The sequence below is a fragment of the Gossypium arboreum genome, chromosome 12 (assembly GCF_025698485.1).
Source record: "Gossypium arboreum isolate Shixiya-1 chromosome 12, ASM2569848v2, whole genome shotgun sequence".
Lineage (NCBI taxonomy): Eukaryota > Viridiplantae > Streptophyta > Magnoliopsida > Malvales > Malvaceae > Gossypium > Gossypium arboreum.
In genome coordinates this window covers 92,818,757-92,838,701 of record NC_069081.1, presented here as the reverse complement: position 1 = coordinate 92,838,701, position 19,945 = coordinate 92,818,757, and the positions used below count along the sequence as shown (strand labels likewise).

General features: G+C 30.3%; 3 protein-coding genes across 3 annotated transcripts; all 3 read right to left on the bottom strand.

Moving 5' to 3' along the window:
- Nucleotides 1-10,354: 10,354 nt before the first annotated feature.
- Nucleotides 10,355-12,461, bottom strand: LOC108478701 (soluble inorganic pyrophosphatase 1). The gene is made up of 9 exons (XM_017781175.2): nucleotides 12,177-12,461; nucleotides 11,756-11,879; nucleotides 11,631-11,659; nucleotides 11,476-11,541; nucleotides 11,270-11,377; nucleotides 11,124-11,189; nucleotides 10,921-11,041; nucleotides 10,763-10,844; nucleotides 10,355-10,675 (listed from the first exon to the last, which is right to left on the bottom strand). The coding sequence occupies exons 2-9, from the start codon at nucleotides 11,877-11,879 to the stop codon at nucleotides 10,633-10,635; spliced, it is 639 nt and encodes a 212-aa protein (XP_017636664.1). The 5' UTR covers nucleotides 12,177-12,461; the 3' UTR covers nucleotides 10,355-10,632.
- Nucleotides 12,462-13,540: 1,079 nt separating this feature from the next.
- Nucleotides 13,541-14,599, bottom strand: LOC108478605 (probably inactive receptor-like protein kinase At2g46850). The gene has a single exon (XM_017781071.2). It carries the CDS (start codon nucleotides 14,597-14,599, stop codon nucleotides 13,541-13,543), a length of 1,059 nt encoding a protein of 352 aa, XP_017636560.2.
- Nucleotides 14,600-14,700: 101 nt separating this feature from the next.
- Nucleotides 14,701-16,550, bottom strand: LOC128285734 (probably inactive receptor-like protein kinase At2g46850). Its single transcript, XM_053023637.1, has one exon. The coding sequence runs from the start codon at nucleotides 16,346-16,348 to the stop codon at nucleotides 15,509-15,511; it is 840 nt and encodes a 279-aa protein (XP_052879597.1). The 5' UTR covers nucleotides 16,349-16,550; the 3' UTR covers nucleotides 14,701-15,508.
- Between the last annotated feature and the right edge of the window lie 3,395 nt (nucleotides 16,551-19,945).

The following is a 19,945-nucleotide window of genomic DNA, read 5'->3' as shown; positions in this document are numbered from 1 at the left end:
TTTATCAATCAATTTCAAAATCGAAGCTCAAATTTGAAAGTTATGACAATTTTAGTTTTAAGGATTAAATTGAATAAAATGCAAAATTTTAAGGGGAATTCAAAAGATGAAATTGAACTGATTTATACTTAAAATAGGGTGTTATAAGATGTTTGGAATTGATAAATTGAATTGAATAGTTGTATAGATCAGGAATTGGAACAAATTACAATTAATCGAGGAAAAGATAAAATTGTTGAATAGCCCTTGAAGTTCTCACTTTTTTTTTATTTAACCAGGTGAGTTCATATGATATGGTTATGCTTAAGTTGTTACATATTTTAATTATGAATTTTTGTATGTTTGATAGTAAATTAAATTGTTTGCGATTTGGTACAAAAGGTGAGATATGGACTAAATTGTAATGAAATGATAAATTGAATATGGTGAATTGCAATTTGAAATATATTAGTTGAATTGAATCAAATTGGTATGATTATATTTGATTATCGAGATAGAGGACTAAATTAAATAATATTAAAAATGGTGTAATTCGGTGAACTTATGGAATTAACTTTGAATTAGGTTGAAATGAGATATGCTATGTGATGAATTGATGATTCGAACTATGATTGAATTGATGAATTTCGAATTAAACAAAATGATGATTTGAATAAATTGTTACCCTATTAATTGTTCGGGCAAAGTCAGATATAGTTGGTATTCCATAAGATAGATAGAGTACGAGTTACTTCGACTACATGTTGATGAATGCTGGACACAACTTTTACTTCAATTATACCAATGAGCGTTGGGTGCAAACTATTTACTTCGGATTTGTCCGATAAGGCACTAGTGCCAAATTGGATCTGTGTATCCGTTTGAGTCCAAGTCAGGTTAATAGGGATATAAAATGTAAATATGATAAATGATACTTGAATTACGTTGATATTATGATTTGATGGTACGAATACATATTTTGATAAGCGAATATCGATAACATATGAAAGATCATGCGAACCTATTATACGATCCTGGAAGGCCGATATAGAAATGTGACAAATCAATGAATTCGATTAATGAAACGAAATAGTGATTGACATTAAATTGAAATTGGATGTATTGTTGATAAATAGATGGAATGATATGAATAAGATAGTGAATTTATCAAATGTTGATTGATTAAGTGAACTATTATATGATATGATTATATGTTGAACTCAACTAGTTAAGCTAGTAGCTTATTGTATTAAATTGTAAATTGAGGTAAGTTGTTGTTTAATGCCTATGAACTTACTAAGCAATCGATATGTTTACCCTGTTATTTGTCATTTCCCTTGTATATTGCCAACTTGTGGAACATGTCAAGCGGATTGTCGAGAAGCTCACACTATTCTATTATTAATTTGGTAATTTATCAAACATTCTAAAGTTCGATTATGTGGCATGTTCATAGGAGTTTATATATGTGTTGACTTGGGAATAATAGTTTTGATTTGAACCTTGGTTAATGCTTGGTTTTAGGAGAGATAATGTTTATATATATATGTGTGTGTGTGTGTGTGTGTGTGTGTGTGTGTGTGTGTGTGTGTGTGTGTGTTTGTGTGTGTGTATGTTTTGGTAATGTGTTAAGTTATATATATGGCTAAATTTGAGTGTGAAATAGAATGACAGAAATGATGGTTGGAATGGCTAAAAGGCATGATTGTATAAGTTAAGTTTGAATAGGTTGAATTGGTAGGTTTTGATGCGAAATTGAGATATATTGGAATGGATGATTGTAATTAGTTAAATACTATGTTTTGGCATGTATTTGTATGTTTTTATGCAAGAAAATATAGTGCAAAATCCACCAAATGAGAAGTTTGAAAGGCTGTTATGAAATTGGTACAAAAGTTGTGTTTTGGCAAAAAATAGGGGAATTAGTGGACTATTTTTGGTATCACGATATCACCCCCTAGATATTGTGATACCCATTTGTTGTGTATTTGAAAATTTTTCAATTGGGTCCTCAAGTTGGGAAGCTTGACTACTTTCGTTGATATCGTAATTCCAGACCTTGGACATCGCAATACCTACCTAATTTATTTTGAAGTTTTGATACTACTTTCAGTTTCGCGATATCGTGCTTTAGATATCGCGATACCATCTTGATACATTTTGAAAATTTTTAGTTTAGTCCAAGTTCATTCTCAGGATGATAAAGAGCTTTTGTAAGCTTGATTAAGGCTCAGATTTAATTGTATATCATAATGTGAATGTGTTTTTGACATGATTGTATGTTTGAATAATATATTTATGGTGTATTTGACTATAGTTGCTCCAGCAACGAATGTGACATCTTGTAACTCAGATCCGACAATTGAATCGGGTGAGAGGTGTTATAGTATTTGATGTGATTGAATAGTTGAAGCCCCATACCTATCTAAAGTTTGCTTGACAAATCCAAGATCAAGAACCAAAATCAATGCTAAGATCAAATCTTTCACCATCCTGAAAAAATAGAATTAAAACAATCAAATCAATCATAATTAATCATGAATAAAAATTAAAATTAATCACGACCAAAAGGTGAGAGAGTTGTTGAAGGTCTTTCGTTGCGCTTGTTTTGGTTTTCTTTTCTTCTCTAGCTGTAATAAGATTTATAAATTTCTTGATTTAAAATACTGATAAATTTTGAACGGCTAAATGGTTAAAAAAACTTGGGTGAAATAAATAGGGCATAGGTTTGATTCCTTATGAGAACTTTTTTTTCTTGAAATACAAGGACAATTGATTTTATAGATTTCTTCACATACAATAATGATAATATTTGGTCGGTTGAATCCTTAAAAAATGAGCCATAAACTTCTAAGCCTTGGGTTTGATTCTGGTTAAGCTATGAATTTTTTTCCATAATTTTGTTTGGCGTTTACGAGAAATGATTAAGAAGAAAAAAAGTTTATTTTTAGCCTACAAGAAATAATTAAGAATAAGAAAGTTTAGAAGAAAATCATGTTGAAACGTGTTATGAAATAAAGGTAAAAGAGAGTAAGGAACAAAGAAATTAGGAAAGCAAAAGAATTACGATATTTTATTCATCAATAGGATGCTTACAATGCTTTTCCAAAGTTTATATTTATAGACATAAGAAGTATAAATGAAAGAAAACTCTACTTTTAATGATTATTAGTGTAACGCCCTAATTTATTTAACTTTGTTTTTGTGAAAATTGTTACAATTGAGTATTTGCTTTAGTGGTTAAGCGATGTGGGTGTGTGTTTGAGGTCTTGGGTTCAAGTCCCACTTTTGGAAAAATATGTTATTTTTTATCCTAGCCTTTTCCTTGGAGGTTTGACTTATATTTTATTTCTAGTCAAATCATATCAAAATGAGTTTGTTGGTTCAGATGGTAAGGTGCTAACTTGTCTTAAGGTTTCATGTTTGAATCCCTGTGTGAGTATGGATAATAATTTTTATTTCGGTTGTCTGATAAAGGTTCAATAGAGTTGAAATTTTGAGGTAGTTGGATGTGGATTGAGGTGTTGAATTTGGTGGGATTATACTGGTTAGTGGGTAAGTGGGGACTTGGGGAATTTAGTGATTTTTTATTTTTAAAATTATTTTTATTTTTATTTTTTCCCCAAAATTTCCTCTCTTTCTAACCTTTCCTCCTCTTCCTTTTTCTACAACTTTTTTTTTCGCTTACCCTTCAATTCTGTTCACAATCTTTTGTTTTTATTGTTGCATTTCAAATTTTCGATGTTCTTCGTACGGTTTGGTAAGTGGGGTTTCACTTGCTTGTAGCTTTCAATTTCTGTAAAGCCATTTAGAATTATTATTTTCATAATAGCGTAATGGTGTGTAATTAGGGAGTTTGATTTTCTCCGAACATGTTGTGTAGGAGAAGGATGTGAAGTAGTGGGTTTCGCTCCAATGGCCTAAATTGTGTTAGTGGTGGCTTTCGTCAACTATAAGTTGTGTGCGATGTTAGGTTTAGTGTTGACGAATTTGTAAATTAATTGCTAAAACGGTGTTTGGTATACTATTTTTAGGTTTCGGAGGTCTCGAGATTGCTTTCACAGAAAAAAATGAACCAGGTGTGTAACAAAAACGCGAGAAAACGTCGATTAGCGAAAGCTGAAAAACTAGCCTGTTGACGCCACACGAGCGTGTGCCTGGCTGCACTCGGCCATGTGACCTGGCCGATTTGAGCGTGTGGGCCCACACAAGTAAGCTACACGAGCATGTGGGCCAAAAATTCAAAATTTTTCTTTAGGGTCGCACATATCGTTTCGATCAGCTGTGGGTCTTCCGTAGGGTTGATAAGGGCAAAACAAACCCTAAAGCATGAAATCTGCTCTTCTATTAGATTGGTTTGAGTATAATGAAATACAATATGTATGATTTGATTATTATGTATAAACATGTGTAATATCTGTATATGAGCAAGCGGGAAATGTTAGTTCTGACATATTTGTTATTCTGTTATTTGTATCTGTGTATGGGGTAGGATATGCATATATGGAGGAAGTATTTTGTGAGGCGACATTTCGCCAATATACTAGTAGCATGGCTGCAACTTATTCTGATAAGTGTCGTAAGGACATTATGTGGTGTGTGGGGTAGGGTGGTGTTTTATAACCCACGTGGCGTATTGGGATGGTCGGAATTGGTGTGTAGAGGATGGAGGTAAGACTTTGCATATTTGCATGATTTTGAGATAATCTAATTCTGTTAAGGACTTATGTCCGTATCTGTTCTGTTATGTGAGAAATCTGAGTATATATATGTATGTATGTTTCCGTTAAGTTACACACTGAGTTTTTGAAAACTCACATCTGTTTGTTTGTTTTGTTCAGGTAATCTTCAAGCATAGGCAGGTCGGTGCGAAAGAGGCTCAGTGGTGACCACTGGTTCGTGAACTGTTTTTACTTAATAGTTTATTAAAATTTCTGGTTTTTCTTTAGAGTTTTGTAAATATAGAACTCTTTGGACTTTTGGTTTTGTTGTTGATTTTTAGGTTTGGATGTGTTTTTATTTTTGTCCTAGGACGCTCACATCACAAACTCAGTTTTCAAAATATAACGACTTTTAAACTTTCGCTGCAAATTTTTGTTTTACTTAAAGATAAACAATTGATGGTTTCATTAAAAAGTATAATAATATGTTTTCCCAAAATGTGGACTCTTTTAGTAATAAATTATACGAGGTTTTTAACATGATAAGATTGGATTCTGAACCATTCTTCGTAACATTCCTAGATTCGGCCATAACGTCTAGGCCGGGTTTGGGGTGTTATAATTAGAACTCGAAAGTATATCAAACTTATATTGATCTTGATGGACATCCACTTAATAATAAAATATTTATAACAGGGTTGGATTATTTTATTTTTGTGTTGGTTTATATACAGGGAAGTGAGTATTGTGTATTTGAATATATGTCCCAATTTATTTGATTTGGATATCCAAAATCGATAACCAAGCGAATAAACCACCTAAAACAAATAAATTGAAAACCAATATTATTCAGTGTATTCAATTTTGGTTTTCTCAATTTAGTTGGTTTAATTGATATCTTGCACACCTTTATCTAAGGCTTTTTTATATTTTTGAGGCGTACGAAAACTTTAAGGAGTGTGTTTTACATGCCCCAAAGACATCATACTTTACTAATGTTATTTATAATTTTCTTGTTCCATTTTTCTAATCATTTTTCTAAAATGCGATAATTACATATGTATTTACGATTTGATTTATGTATTTTAAATATGCTTCACATCAAGCTTGGATTGATATTTAATGACTAAATTGGTGATCACACCAAAAAACTTAATTAATAAAATATTAATAATTTCATGACCCAATCAAAATGTTTAAAGTTCATAGACCAAATTAAAATCATCACGATAGTTTGAGGATGTTAAATAAAATTAACCCATTCAAGTCTGATTGTTGGGCTTAGTCGTAAAAGATGGGTCCCTTTTATCAGGTCTTCTGTTTGATAATGCATAAAGTAGAAAAATGAAATCTATTGAAACTTTTATCAAATTGGTGTACAATGCAGTGAGTGGACGGCCGGTCACCTTTACAACTATTAAATTGACTGATAGGACGAAATCAGAAAATTATTTTAGACGATAAAAAATGAACAATAATTTTTTGTGAGTTAAAATGTAGTTTGACTATTATATTAATTGGTGATTTAATAATTTTTAAAGGGACTATGTAACAAATTTATCATTTTGAGACTCATGTCAATTGTCTACCATATCTTCACCCTGCTAACTAACTATATGAAAGAAAACCCAGATGAAACTAGGGAGTAGTCAAAAACTTCGTCAAAGGAGGCCAAAGATAAAAATTTTATTTTAAAAGGGATTAAATTATGTTTTTAAAATTAGAAAATTTTCATTTATTTGAAAGATTAAAAATTTAAAATGAAAATTTATTACTTGCAGAAACTATATTAATTAAAATTTCCTGTTTGAATTGAATAACAGTTTACAACTATTAAATTGAATAACTAATAGCACGGTTAGAAAATTACTTCAGAAGATAAAAAATGAATAATGATTTTTTGTAAGTTAAAATGTAATTTTACTGTTATAATAACTTATGATTTCATAAATTTTAAATGGACTATATAATAAATTTATTATTTTGAGACCAAGGTAATTGTCTACCCTAATTTCATCATGCTAACTAATAATACGAAAAAAACTCACACATTTATATAAGATGAAACCAGGACGAAGTCAAAAACTTTGTCAAAGGAAAGTTGAAGGTAAAAAATTTATATTAAAAAGAATTAAATTATATTATTAATTTTTATAAGAGCCCAAAATTACAAAATTTACAATTTATTTGAATGATTAAAAAACTTAAAAAATAAAAAACAATCAATTAAAATTTCTCATTTGAGAGGGTGTTAAGTTCTTTACCTTTCTTATGGTTTCAGCTTTGGATAAACTTGTTAAAATTTTTAAAATCTCAGTTAATTGATGGGACACGATTATTAATTATTATTATTATAATAATGACGATGATGTAATGGAAGCGTGAGACAGATGCACTTTGTAAAGTAGGGTCTAATGTTGGTGGGACTTTAGCTATACTTTATAGTCCTTTTATTAGATTATATACACTTTTTCATGCGCATTTGGTTTCACATTATATATCGAATGCAAAACCAAATATCCTTGAAATTACCTGGTCAAGATTTAACTTGAAAGGACCCCAAATTCCCTTTGGATTTCAGCAGACATAGTTGACATTGAACATGATGATGTCATGTCGGTCCCTTGGCCTAACTTAATATATCCCAAAAGCCATAAAAATCTAACCCTTTCGGTGGTTAAAATCGAATCCCCCAATTTTTATGACTCTCCTTTTTGGATATTACGTGTACCTGTTTTGATAAATTTGATCATCATCATCATGTCGGCTGCCCTTAATCATGTTTCGTTGCAGTGTGTGTATTATCAATTTCAGATCTTTGAGGGTCCTTGTTCTATATCCATTTTAAAGATATAACAAGGTTTTATTTATTTTTTATATGGTCGAGAGTTCTAACGTGTTCATAGAGTAAGAATATTTTGAAGTAAGTAAAGTTAGATTTAATTTCATAACGTGTGATATGTAAATTATTTGAGATGTAAAAATATTTTAAATTTATTAAAATCTTAATTCCTCGACAGTTTTTTACAAAGTGAATATTACAAATGTTTCAAAATTCGAAAATTTTATAATTCTATGTTTGAAAAATACCCAAAACATTGAATTGATGGTTTGCTTGTTCACTCACTTGATGTTTTTCCATGGCCTTAGATGTCAAATTTCAATTTAATGAGCAATTTTGGCTTCCATGGCAGCTTTCAATGCGGTGCATCTAAGTCTTGAATTTTAAAGATTTTAAGGATTGTGATTTGGAATAATACAAATTTAATTATTAAACTTACAAACACATTTCAAATAATTCAAAATGAAATTTAAATTTAAAATAATTTAAATATGAAATATTTCAATCTCAAAATTAAATTAAACATGACTTAAATTTAAAATCAACTTCAATCTCAACTTAATTTTCTTAGTGCCACAACATATATATATATATATATAATATTATTGGAGAAATGAAATAAATGAAGAAAAATAAAAACGGTTATTTGAGTATTCTGATTAAGCTTCCTCCCTATTAATTTGGAAGTTCTTCTTAAATATAAGGAAATTATTCAATTCCAGAGCCAAAGAGCATAATTCTCGAACGAGCAATCAAAAAGACTTTGGAGCATTTTCAGATTTAAGTATTGTTCCTCCAATGGTCGTAATCTCAAATGCTTCTAGGTGAACTCTAATATGATCAGATTTATAAGTAGATATTTTTTGTAAAATATGAGCAACAACAAATTCCTCTAGAGATTTTTTATTTTTATCTGTCGTCATTCTTTTTTATCTTATTTATGAGATTCACTATATAAAAATTTTAATCTCTATCTTTTATTCTTACCCTAAAATAAAAAAAACTTTACAAAAATTAGGTAGAATCTCGATTACAAAATTCTTTTATATATTTTATAATTAAATTTAAATATAATTTTATTATTTAAATTAAATTTGGGCGGAACCAACTCAAAATGCAAAATTATTTATCGGGCCCAGAGCGCTACTTAACTCATAAATAGATCAAGTTAAGACCTATGAGTCCATGCCTAAATACGTGTAGGAAATGAATAATGGCTGACTGACATAATTTGGAATTTAATATTTTAATATTTTAGTTTTTTATTTTTAAAATTAAAAATAAAAATTTTGTTAATATTGATAATTTTTGTGTTAAATTTAAATCTCCTATAGAATAATGTTTGAGATGAAATATTATTAAAGTGTGATTGCGTGAGATATTTTTAAATCAATAATCATAATTAAAAAATAAAATTGAGGAGACTGTAACCACTTAATTTAGCCACATTAGAAATTAGGAAATTTTAAAAATATTTTCTCTCATTCTTTAATATTAAAATCCATTGAATTGGTTAAAACATAAACTCATATCTTTTAATATAAATTTTACGTGGCATGACTAATAGTAAATTGGTGTTTCTTTTTCTCCCTTTTTATCCCAACCGTTTATTTAAAAGAATCAGACAGGATTCAACTATCATGAAATTTTTTATGTCACTTCATTATAAGATTTTTTTTTTATTATTTCAAAATGTTAGGCAAATAATTTAGCAGAAAATTTTTAACAATACGAAACTAAAATTTGAAATCTAAAAAATATATCAACTAATTTCTTTAAAAAAAACATAAATTTTGAGCATATTTTAACCCGTTTTTGCTCATGAGGAAACGGAAGAGAATCATGACAGATCATATGTTTTATGATGTATTACACAAATAGCACCTTCTGATCACAGTTATTTCAACAAGGTTATTCAACAAAAAAGAAAGAAAAAAAATCTCTAAAAATATTACAAAAATAGGGAAAAAAAATCTCAATCACCATTCTAATAAGTGAATAACATTCTATTTATCAATTTTGTTTTTCCTTTAATCTCGGAAAGAAAGGAATTAGTGCTTTTACTTTTCAAATTTTAAAATGTAAGTCTAATTATTAACACGGTTTAAGCGAGACAAATCTACTAATTCTTTGATTCTAGTTAGTAAAGAGGGACCTTGAACTAAGAAATAGATTCTAGAAGCTAAACTAAAAAAGGGTATCCTGAGCAATTGTAATAATTGGGTTAATTGATATTCCTAGTATAGTAGATGCTATCACACGTACAATCATACTTAATTCGATGGAATTGTTTAATCTTAAAGGAGATCTTCTATAATTTCGTACGTAAGGGGTTATTTCTTAGTTTCGTCCAGTCTAATTATTTTTAGATAATAGTATATATAAATAACGCTCGTAAGGAGTCCTATTGAAACCAAGAAATATAAGCCTGTTTGCCATCCATACTAGAATAAATAGAGTTTTTCGAAAAAACCTGCTAGTGGAAGAAGACCTCCTAGAGATAAGAGACATAGAATTAAAGAGAGAGCCAAAAAAGGATCTTCTTCTATTAAATTCAAGTTCAATACAATATTATCTTTTTGTTACATGCATAGTATCAAATGATTTTTTTTTTTTTCAAAATATCGAACCAGTGAGTTTAATAGAAAAATTTTAACTGTATCAACAAGGAACTTGAAATTTGAAATTTGAAGAATGTAAAGACTAAATTTATGAAAATAAAAGTAGAAATATTAAATTTCAACTGTAGGAAGAGTACAAGGACTTCAATAATATTTTAACCAAATTTTGGTCACAAAAATATGAAAGAGAACCATGATTGATCATATGTTTTATGAATAACAAATGGCACCCTTTTTTTTTTTTATCACAGTTGTTTCAGTAAGGTTATTATTATTCATCAAAAATATCTCTACAAAGATTACAGAAGATAGGAGAAAATCCCAATCACCATTCTAGTAAGTGATCAACATTGTGTTTATCAATTTTGTTTTTCCCCTACAAGAGAATTTTAACTTTCAATCCAGTAAACAATAATATAATTTTCAATAACTACAAAAAAATAATGTAATCAATCTTATTGGCAAGATTGTTTTATTTAGTATTATGAACATGATGCATGATGAATTGATAAAAATAGCTTCTTTTTGCCTATTTACTCAGAGTTTGCAGAAGGTACTCTCCATACAGGTCCCTGCATTACCATAGCAAAAAACAACGCAGTATCAGATATGGGAAATTACCTTATCAGATATATATGTTTTAAAGGAAAGGGTTTTACATTGAATGCTGTATGGCTTCAAATGCAGTGCTTGAAGGTAAAATGTCATTCACTGCCACCTCTTTGTTCTCATTTTTCTTGTCTGTGTTATGTTAAGAAAATCTAGAACAATAGGGGGAACAATGGGATTTTTATGGATTCGAGATGGAAAAGGATACAGTCTTCGAAGAAACGTTTGATCTCGGTAAGGCGGTGAGGAGGAAGTTCTTTGATATCAGTGTAGTGTTTGTATTCGGGATCATCGGCACAAACTGCAATGATCTTATCATCTTTCTCCCCCTATGTTGACAATGATGAAGTAGTTAGAATAAAAAAGAAGTGTCAAAAAGGATATACTTCAAAGGAAATGATGCTAATATACCTGGTCAATCATTGGCATTAGTCCAAGTGCTCTGGCTCGCACGAAACATCCGGGAACAACAGGTTCCTATCAGAACGAAATGTCATATGTAACAATCAAGTTGTAGGACTAATCTAAAATTTGGCATGGAAGGACAGGAAGTTCACCTGCATTATAACCAAACAATCCAATGGATCGTTGTCTTCGCATAGTGTACGAGGGATGAAACCGTAGTTGTGTGGATAGACCACCGAAGAATACAGAACTCGATCGACCTGAGATTCGTTTTAAACAGTGAGAACACATGCAACATGACCGGTAGTATTTGAACGATGGGGACGGAACAACCGGTCTGATGTAAAGCATTTCGTACCTTAATCATTCCGGTTTTCTTGTCAAGTTCATATTTGACCTTGCTACCTTTTGCTATCTCAACAACCTGTCCAGTTGAACACAAAAACAAAAATTTGCTTGTATGGATGAATGTAATGTCAAACATAATTTTTAGCCCTTAGAAAGAACACATACACAGTTGAAAACATTCGGAGCATCGGGCCCTGTAGACGATATTTTACCAAAAGATTAGTTTCCCAATGTGATTATTCACTTAAACAATATCACAAACATGAATCATTCATTAATGGGATAAGTACCAATCTCAAGATCATGCCAAGGATGTGCAGCAACTGATCTCCTTGATAAAGATGAAAGGATCCTTTCATTCAACTTAGGTGCTTGACGTGAAGTTTCATTTGCATTTGCTTCTCCTTCAGCCATCTTTTTTTCAATCAAATTATGATAATTTTATGTTAGTCCAGTCATCAATGTTAATGGACAAAAATGCTTTACACCTATGCCCAAAGTTCAAAGCTTTGAAACATAAATTCTAGTAGGATTTCAATAAAATCTTACTGGAACTTGTGCGTTTGCACTTAAACCCAGAAATGATATGGCCATGAAATACGAGCTGAATAAAGTTTCAAACGTGCAATGCATTCTACTATAGACAAAACAATAAAAAGGGGTTCTCTTGTGATCCTAAACAATGCAAAAAATGAAAACACATGTACGTACCTTGTTTGTGGGCTAAGAATATTATACAAACACAAAAAATAAAGGGAAAAAAAAAAGCCTTAGATTATTGATCCTAAAGCTGTGGGTGATCTATAGGTAAAATATATATAGCATGGAGTGTTGAAACTTGAAATTTTGAACAAGAGACAAAACAGGGTGGTCAATGCTTTAAGGCATGTAGTTGCCTCGTGTCTGCTGTTGAGACAAAAATGGGGTTTGGTTTAAGGCTTTGTTCAATGTCCCCCGTCTTCTCTGCACTCCCTTTTTTTTCTATGGTTAGGCTTTTACTTTTAAATATGGTTAATTTTTTGCTAAAAATTTGCCTACTCTCAAATTTTACCTGATTGATTATTATTAATATGTAATAAATAATTATGTTTGTTCTTATGTGAATAGTCAAATATGTTGGGTCGTAGATTGTCTCATTATGCGATAGCTCACTTGTTTGTGTGAGTCCTATTATTTATGTTTAGGGGTAGTAAAACCTTTTTTTTTTTTTTGTCACAAGTCGAAAACAAAAGAGTGAGAGCAGTATTTTTAACACCCAGACCAACTTTCATATTTTCTTCGATTAGAGGTCCATCCGGTGTCTGTTGGAGCTGATTTCTTACAGTAGCTAGTAGACTCGAAGATCTGCAATGTGTATGGTCCATTTTTCGTTTGGAGTACTATAGCTTCAGGTTTTCAGCTTTCAAAGTCAGCCACTTTTTGGATGAAATGCTCAACTTTTCTCTTTAATTTGTTTTTAAATTTGTTTGGGATTAACTGTTTGATAGCTCTTGTTGAGTTATACGCTTTTGTTGTGGCTTTGTATTGTAATCTTGTAGCAAGACTTTTTATACAGTAGAGCATTTGGTGGACTTTCAAGTCTCGTGATTTTTACCCTTTGCTTTAAGGAGGTTTTTCACGTAAAAATTATGAGTCTCAGTTTATTATTTTTGCTTACAATATTGTGGTTTATTGCATCGATTGTTGATATATTATGTTATTAGGTTGTCCATAGTTACTGAATTGATCTATTGGGAGTGAAAGAACACTGATTGTCCTTCCACGTTGTTTCGTCGGGTTCATAGTAACATTGTTTTCTTCATCTGTAAGACTTGAAATTGAAACCGTACCACTCTACTCATAGGGAAATTGCAATGAGGAAGTGTCAAATTTTGCAATATTCATACACTAACTATATTATGAAAGACATTGTGTAGTAATACAACCAGCAGCAAGTAGTTTTCATCAAATACAAGTTGTGAATCCTATACATGCAATTAGATATGTGAATGAAGGTAAGCTCAGCATATACTTCGTAGCTGATAATGGAGTAAATTGAAATTCATGGATGATTTTTATGAAAATAGATGCGATTTTCAAGGGACATGTATAGAATCAGGTGACATGGAAATCATTTGAAGCAAGCTTGAGTTTGAAAATGTTTCTTCAAATTCAGGTCCCTTCTTATTTCCCTCTTTTGCAATATGTACCAACTCCTTTGCAACATCAATCATTCCAATCTTGGCATCTGCACCAAACAACAAGCACCTTGTTGCTATGTCTGCAACTATTTCAATTTGTTCTCGACGAGTTATCGGTTGTTCGTGGTAGGAAAGAGACGGATCCACTATTTCTTCTAGTTTCCCACTCTTGATCTTTTCTAAAGCTACTGTTGGCATGTTTGTATATTTGTTTCCTGAAATTATCTCTAATAGTAACAAACCGAAGTCGTAAACATCGTTTTCATAGTTGTTGTGACCATCTCCGCACCCCGAGCTAAGCAATGCTAAACCGGAAATCTTAACCGAGAAATCCACATCGAGAAAAACATAGTCAGACAATTTAAGTCCATGGTGAAAGATTGGTGGAGCAATCTCATATTGCATGTATGCTAAGATACTTGCAATTTCAGTAGCTATTCTCAATCTCTTGTACCAATCCAGAACAAATTTTTGTCCCTTGCTATATTGCAAATGTTTCTCCAAGGTACCATTTGCAGGATATTCGTATACCACCAATAAAGTGGAACCAGATTCGATACAACATCCGACCAGTCGAGCTAAATTCCTATGTACAACAGATGATATAAGCTCAATTCTCGATAGAACATCGATTAAGTCTCGTTCAGTCTCGCATTGCACTTTCTGCACGGCTATATGTGAGCCATCACTAAGGATACCTGCATGAATTGTGCCATTTTTGTCATTTACTAGCATCTGACTGTCTTCGAATGCTCTAGTTGCTTCGTCTAGCTCTCTGTAACTAAACAGTCTAGTCCTACAACCTTTCCGAAACAATAAGGTACTGTTATATCGAGCTTGGTCGAGTTGAAAAGAACCTGGTTTAACAGGTCGTTTCAGTATGCAGAGGAATAAGAATAAGGAGACAAGGATGAAAATTGGAGCAAGAACACCTGCATGGCACAAAAATAACATACATATGACTATGTTTAAGGATAATGTTTTAGCAAAACAATCAAATCTTATAATAACATACCAGCCAAAATTACAAGTTTCTTATGGCTATGTTTAGGCCTGTCACATTCTTTCCCATATGCTTCTTGTCCCTCCTTGATGCAGGCTGTTAAAAGGGAGATACAAGACATTGAATTTCATAAATGGTTATATGCTCTTATTTTAGCTACAAATCAGCCTAATTTGATCAGCCAAAATGAAAATATTTTTGTACTATTCCATGCTTAATTTCAGTAACTTGCAGGATTTAGAATTTGCTTCATAGGAAAGGATAAATATACATTTTGGTACTTGAAAATGGTTTCAGGGTTTATATTGGTACCTAAGATTTTTTTTTGGGGGGGTTCAATTAAGTACTTGAACTTGATTTTCTTGGTCTAATCAAGTACTTGAACTTGGTTTCTTGGTTCAAATCTAGTGCTTGAACTTGGTTTTTTTTGGTCCAAATTAGTACTTAGTTATTTGAACCAACTTAAACTATGAAGCCGAGTTCAAGTACGTAATTGGACCAAGAAAAGTTTAGATAATTAATTAGACAAAAAAGATTCAGTATCAATTTGAAGCTTGAAACCAAGTTCTGGTATCAAAATGTATATTTATCCTATACAAAACCGTGGACCTCATGTGGATTGAATCCACAGTAGAATAGCTGCTCAAGCCTTCAATTGACACCAATCTCGGGTCATCCACACCAATCTTGAGTTCGGATAACCCGATGGGCCAACATGAAGATGCTCAGGGGTATAATATGCTTATCTTCGATAAGATGAAAATGCATTCATAGATCGAGCTTTGGGCATTTTACAACCAAACCAGTAAACCAGAATCAATAACTTAAGTTCACAAATGTTCTCTAAATGCTAATGATCACTAAAAAGATGAAGATAGAGCTGAATGTAGATGGTGCAAGTTCATTATATATAAATGATTTAAGTACTCACCCTTGATGCAGCCAGCACCCTTTGCAAATCCATCACCCACAAACCCATCCTTGCACAAGCACCTAACCCCAGCTTCAATTGTAGTGGCATTCACCATATCTGCATTATTAGCACAAATTCTATCAGATATGTTCCTAGGGATTGCCCATTCCAACTTAACCCCACGTTTTCCAGTATTGGTCCCTCGAGAAACCACCCATGATGTGAATCCTCTGCATCCAAACTTGGAAAAAAACGAAAACCCATCACCAAAATGCCAAATACTATGATCAGAAAGTGGATAACAGCATCCAAGAGAACCACCATTGTTGCCATCACAACCAGGCAAGTCATTTGTTTCACAAGCTGCTTTACATAAAGAAGAGTCTTCACAATCGTATAGGCCTAAAACGTTGTCACCAGAGATACCAAAGTGATCGTTTTTGGTAAACCCGAAAGCGTTCAAGTCGTTGTATTGACGGCAACCGGTGGTTCCGGGGAAGTCTACAAGTACACCATCGGAGAAGAAATCGAGGACTCGATAGGTTTTGAACCCAATATGAAGGTAAAGGGTGGTGGAATTTAAACAAGAAAGACGGAAAGCAGTGGAAATGGAAGGACATGAAATGTTTAAGTGAAATGGGAATGGGATTTGAATGGTGCCACATTGGTCATTGCATTGATTTGGAACCAAAGACATAACTGGTCGAGATGAGAGAGTAAACGAAAGTAAAAGTAAAGCCAACAACATTGCCTTGTAATGAACTTGCTGTTTGAGAGAGAAGAACATTATCTTCTTGGCTTTTAATTACAAAACCAACACCATGTTCATGGTTTCAGGTTCAGCCATTTTTCAGATAAGAGCCATGACAGAGAAGGAGCAAGATAGCTAGCCACATTGCAACATCGGGGGTGGTAATATAGCGTAGGAGAGTGGCCATGGAAGTTGGGGAAGTGAAGAAGATTGGTCTGTAGAATGGGCTACAATTGTTAACCCCATAGTCATTGGACAGTGTGTATTTTTGTTACGTGTGGGATGGTTTATGATTAAAACCCCTTAAATAATCTTCATCTATTTCAATAAAAATGCATGGTTTTACCACTTTTTCCTTAATGTCTTTCTTTATTGTTATATTGATTTCTCAAATTAGCTCCACGCCATTTCGATAAAATAATTATTAAAAATCATTTTTTAATATAATTATTAAAATACCGCATGAGAAAAGATTGAATGAAATAGTGACGACAGGTCATTTGTATTCATTTTTAATAGTTTTATGCCATATCAATATTCTTATCCTAAATTTCAAGATTTTATCTTAAAAAAAATTAAATCCAAATTAAAATCCTGAAATTCAGGACAAAATCTTAAAATTCAGGATAAGAATACTGATGTGGCATAAAACTATTAGAAAGGGATATAGATGACGTGGCGTTACTGTTTCATACAATTCTTTCCGTATACTGTATTAGGAATTTTTATACTTTTATATAAAATTAAAATAAAACAAGTTTTTTAAAACTTTAAATTTATTAAATTCCCAACTTCACCATTTCGCTTTATAAAATTAATATAAATTTGTTTTAATTTATCTTTCTTTAACAAATTATTATTCTTGAAAATTATTTTTCACTAATATAAAATAATTATAGTTATGAGATATAAAATAAATATTGTCACTCATATAATGGGTGAAAGGTAATCTTGTTATTATTATAATAGTTCGTGGATAACACAATTTTTTTTAAATTTCATTATTATAAATTAAAAATTCTATCATATAATAGAAAAATCACGTATTTAGAATACAAACATGTATTTAAAAATAATATATAATAAATAATAAAATACATTGTTTGAAATTAATTAAAAATAATAACACGTGAAATATGTATAATATTAAAATTAAAATAGATTTAATTGTAAATAAAACAAAATTTAAACATATAAATACATAAAAATAAGAATACCAATGGAATACAATTTCTTATCAACAACATTATTAATTTATACAATCGGTAGAGATAATAAAGTGTACATAATAAAATTAAAATGTATAAATAAATCGATATATAACCTTGGTTGAATAGTAAAATTAAGATTTTTAATATAATTGACATGAGTTTAAATCCTCGTTTGCATGATTTTTATCTATTGTTTTTAATTTAAAAATTAAAGTATCCTCAAATAATATAACTTAATTTAAATACAAAAGATATTTCGTAATTTTCTTAATCGAGTTGGTGTTCAATTAACTTATAATACCAACTCAGTCAAGGATTTTATTAATACAATACTAATTAGGTAAGGCTGAATGAGTGCAAATTGCCTGTTTTTTTTTTAATAATTCCATTAAAGATTCTGATCATATTTGTTCTTTTTTACACAATACCTAGAACTACCCATAACTCCTCTCCACTTGAACCCAATTCATCTTGCATTGACAACAATATATATACTAACAATGGGGTGCTAGCAGGCCCTAAAATGAAAAATTTTCCATTTAGGCCCTTTTTAATTTATCAAATTTTAAATTGTAATTGTAAAATTGTACTTTAGTCCCCTAAAAATAATAAAAATTTGATGAATCCTTGAAAAAATATAAAGATATAAACTATTAAAATGATGAAATTATATTTTTACTATTATAAAAATATACAATTTAATTCCAATTCCCAAATAAAATTTCTGACTCCACCACTACATATTAATCGAACTAAGACGTAATAGGCAAATTACATAGTTTTTTAAATCGACAGTAATTGCAAAATAAAAGAATAATATGAATGTGCGGTCTGAGGATTAGGGGATGTCATTATCTATGATGCAAAAAAGATTTCCCAACACCCAAAGTAGAGCTGGCGCGCCTTTTGGGCACACTTAAATCTTATATAGCGTTGAAATTAGATGGTAGTTTGATCTAGTTTTTATATTTTTTTCGGATAGTTTATAAATTTCAAATATTTTTATATTAATTTTAGATTCTAATTTTTATATTTTGTCAGAATAAATTTTGTTTTTTACAATTTTAATCAAGTTTTAAAATAAATTTTCATAAATTTTTAAAAAAATTAAATTGGCAAGTGAATAAAATATAAGTGAGTATTTGAGATATTGGTAATGTATTATTTTTTATTTCACAAGTAATTTTAAAAATTGAGATGTGTTTCTTCTTTTTCTTTTTAAATATGGACATTTGTCAATTCCTTGAGTCTACTAGTAAATATTTTCCCATAGATATATATTTTTGAAAAATACTTTTATATATGAATTTTAAATTATTTTCACTATTTTAAACCTAAAATATTTATTTTCGCATTATAAAAAATAAAATTAATTATAAATTAAATAAAAATAAAATTTAAGTATGTTCAAATAATTAGGATTTTCTTAACTTATATTTTAAAATCATCCAAACACTACGATTTTTTGATCAATTATTGATTTATCGATTTCTTTTGTTTAACCCTATTGGGAATGAGATTTACTTTGTACTTATCAAGGTTAAAATATGCTCTAAATATTGTGTTTTTCATATTTTGGAACTTAATCTCTTTACTTTTATTTTTAGAAATTTAATTCTTCTGTTTTTCAATTTAAAATTCAAGTTCAATTTTTAACATCATTAAAATTATTTTGTTAAATTCATTGATATAACATTTTGAAGTATAATAAAAAAATGGCATTGTAATAGACCTTAATTTAATAGAAAATTTTTAACAAGATTAACAATTGGTTCTATAATTTTAATTCCTAAAAGTAAATGGACTAAATTTTTAAAAATAAAATAAAACAAATTGAAAAATACGAGGAATAAATAAACTTGAACCGTATTTTAATAATTTATATATTTATATAATTAGCCTTCTTCATGGTAAAAGTACCATGGAGGCCATTATACTTAGAGTTAGATTGCAATTTACTTTTCTATACAAATCAGTCTATATACATTATATTAAAAAGCAAACCGGTCATTCTGTTAAAAAATTCATTCATTTTTACTATTAAAAATTGGTCATTGTACTTCAAAATGAGTTACATGTGACACAGCATGTGTAACTGTCTGATTATTCTGTCAGCCATACCAATTTTTAATAGTAAAAATAGATGAAAGTTTTAACAAAAACAATTGGTTTGCTTTTTGATCTAATGTACAAAGGCTAATTTACTCATTTTTTTTTAGTAGAGGGGGCAAAATGTAATCTAGATCTTAGCATAGGTGCCTCAATGGTACTTTTACTCCTTCCTCGTCTATATTTGGTTGTAATAAGGGAAGCTAGGGTAAAAATACTATGGATGACCTATACTAAGAGTCAGATTGTATTTTGCCCCATTTACTCAAAAATAAGAAAATTAGTCATTGTATGTTAGATCGATAAACAAACT

Coding starts and splice junctions, on each gene's coding strand:
- LOC108478605 (XM_017781071.2), bottom strand. CDS start 14,599: ATGTTATTTTTGTGCCATGCAGGTGTTCTTGCTCCAATTTTCATCCTT.
- LOC108478701 (XM_017781175.2), bottom strand. CDS start 11,879: ATGGCTGAAGGAGAAGCAAATGCAAATGAAACTTCACGTCAAGCACCT. Junction 11,190..11,269: donor ATTGTTTGGTTATAATGCAG/GTGAACTTCCTG, acceptor TCGTTCTGATAG/GAACCTGTTGTTCCCGGATG. Junction 10,845..10,920: donor CAAACGTTTCTTCGAAGACT/GTATCCTTTTCC, acceptor AACATAACACAG/ACAAGAAAAATGAGAACAAA.
- LOC128285734 (XM_053023637.1), bottom strand. CDS start 16,348: ATGTTCTTCTCTCTCAAACAGCAAGTTCATTACAAGGCAATGTTGTTG.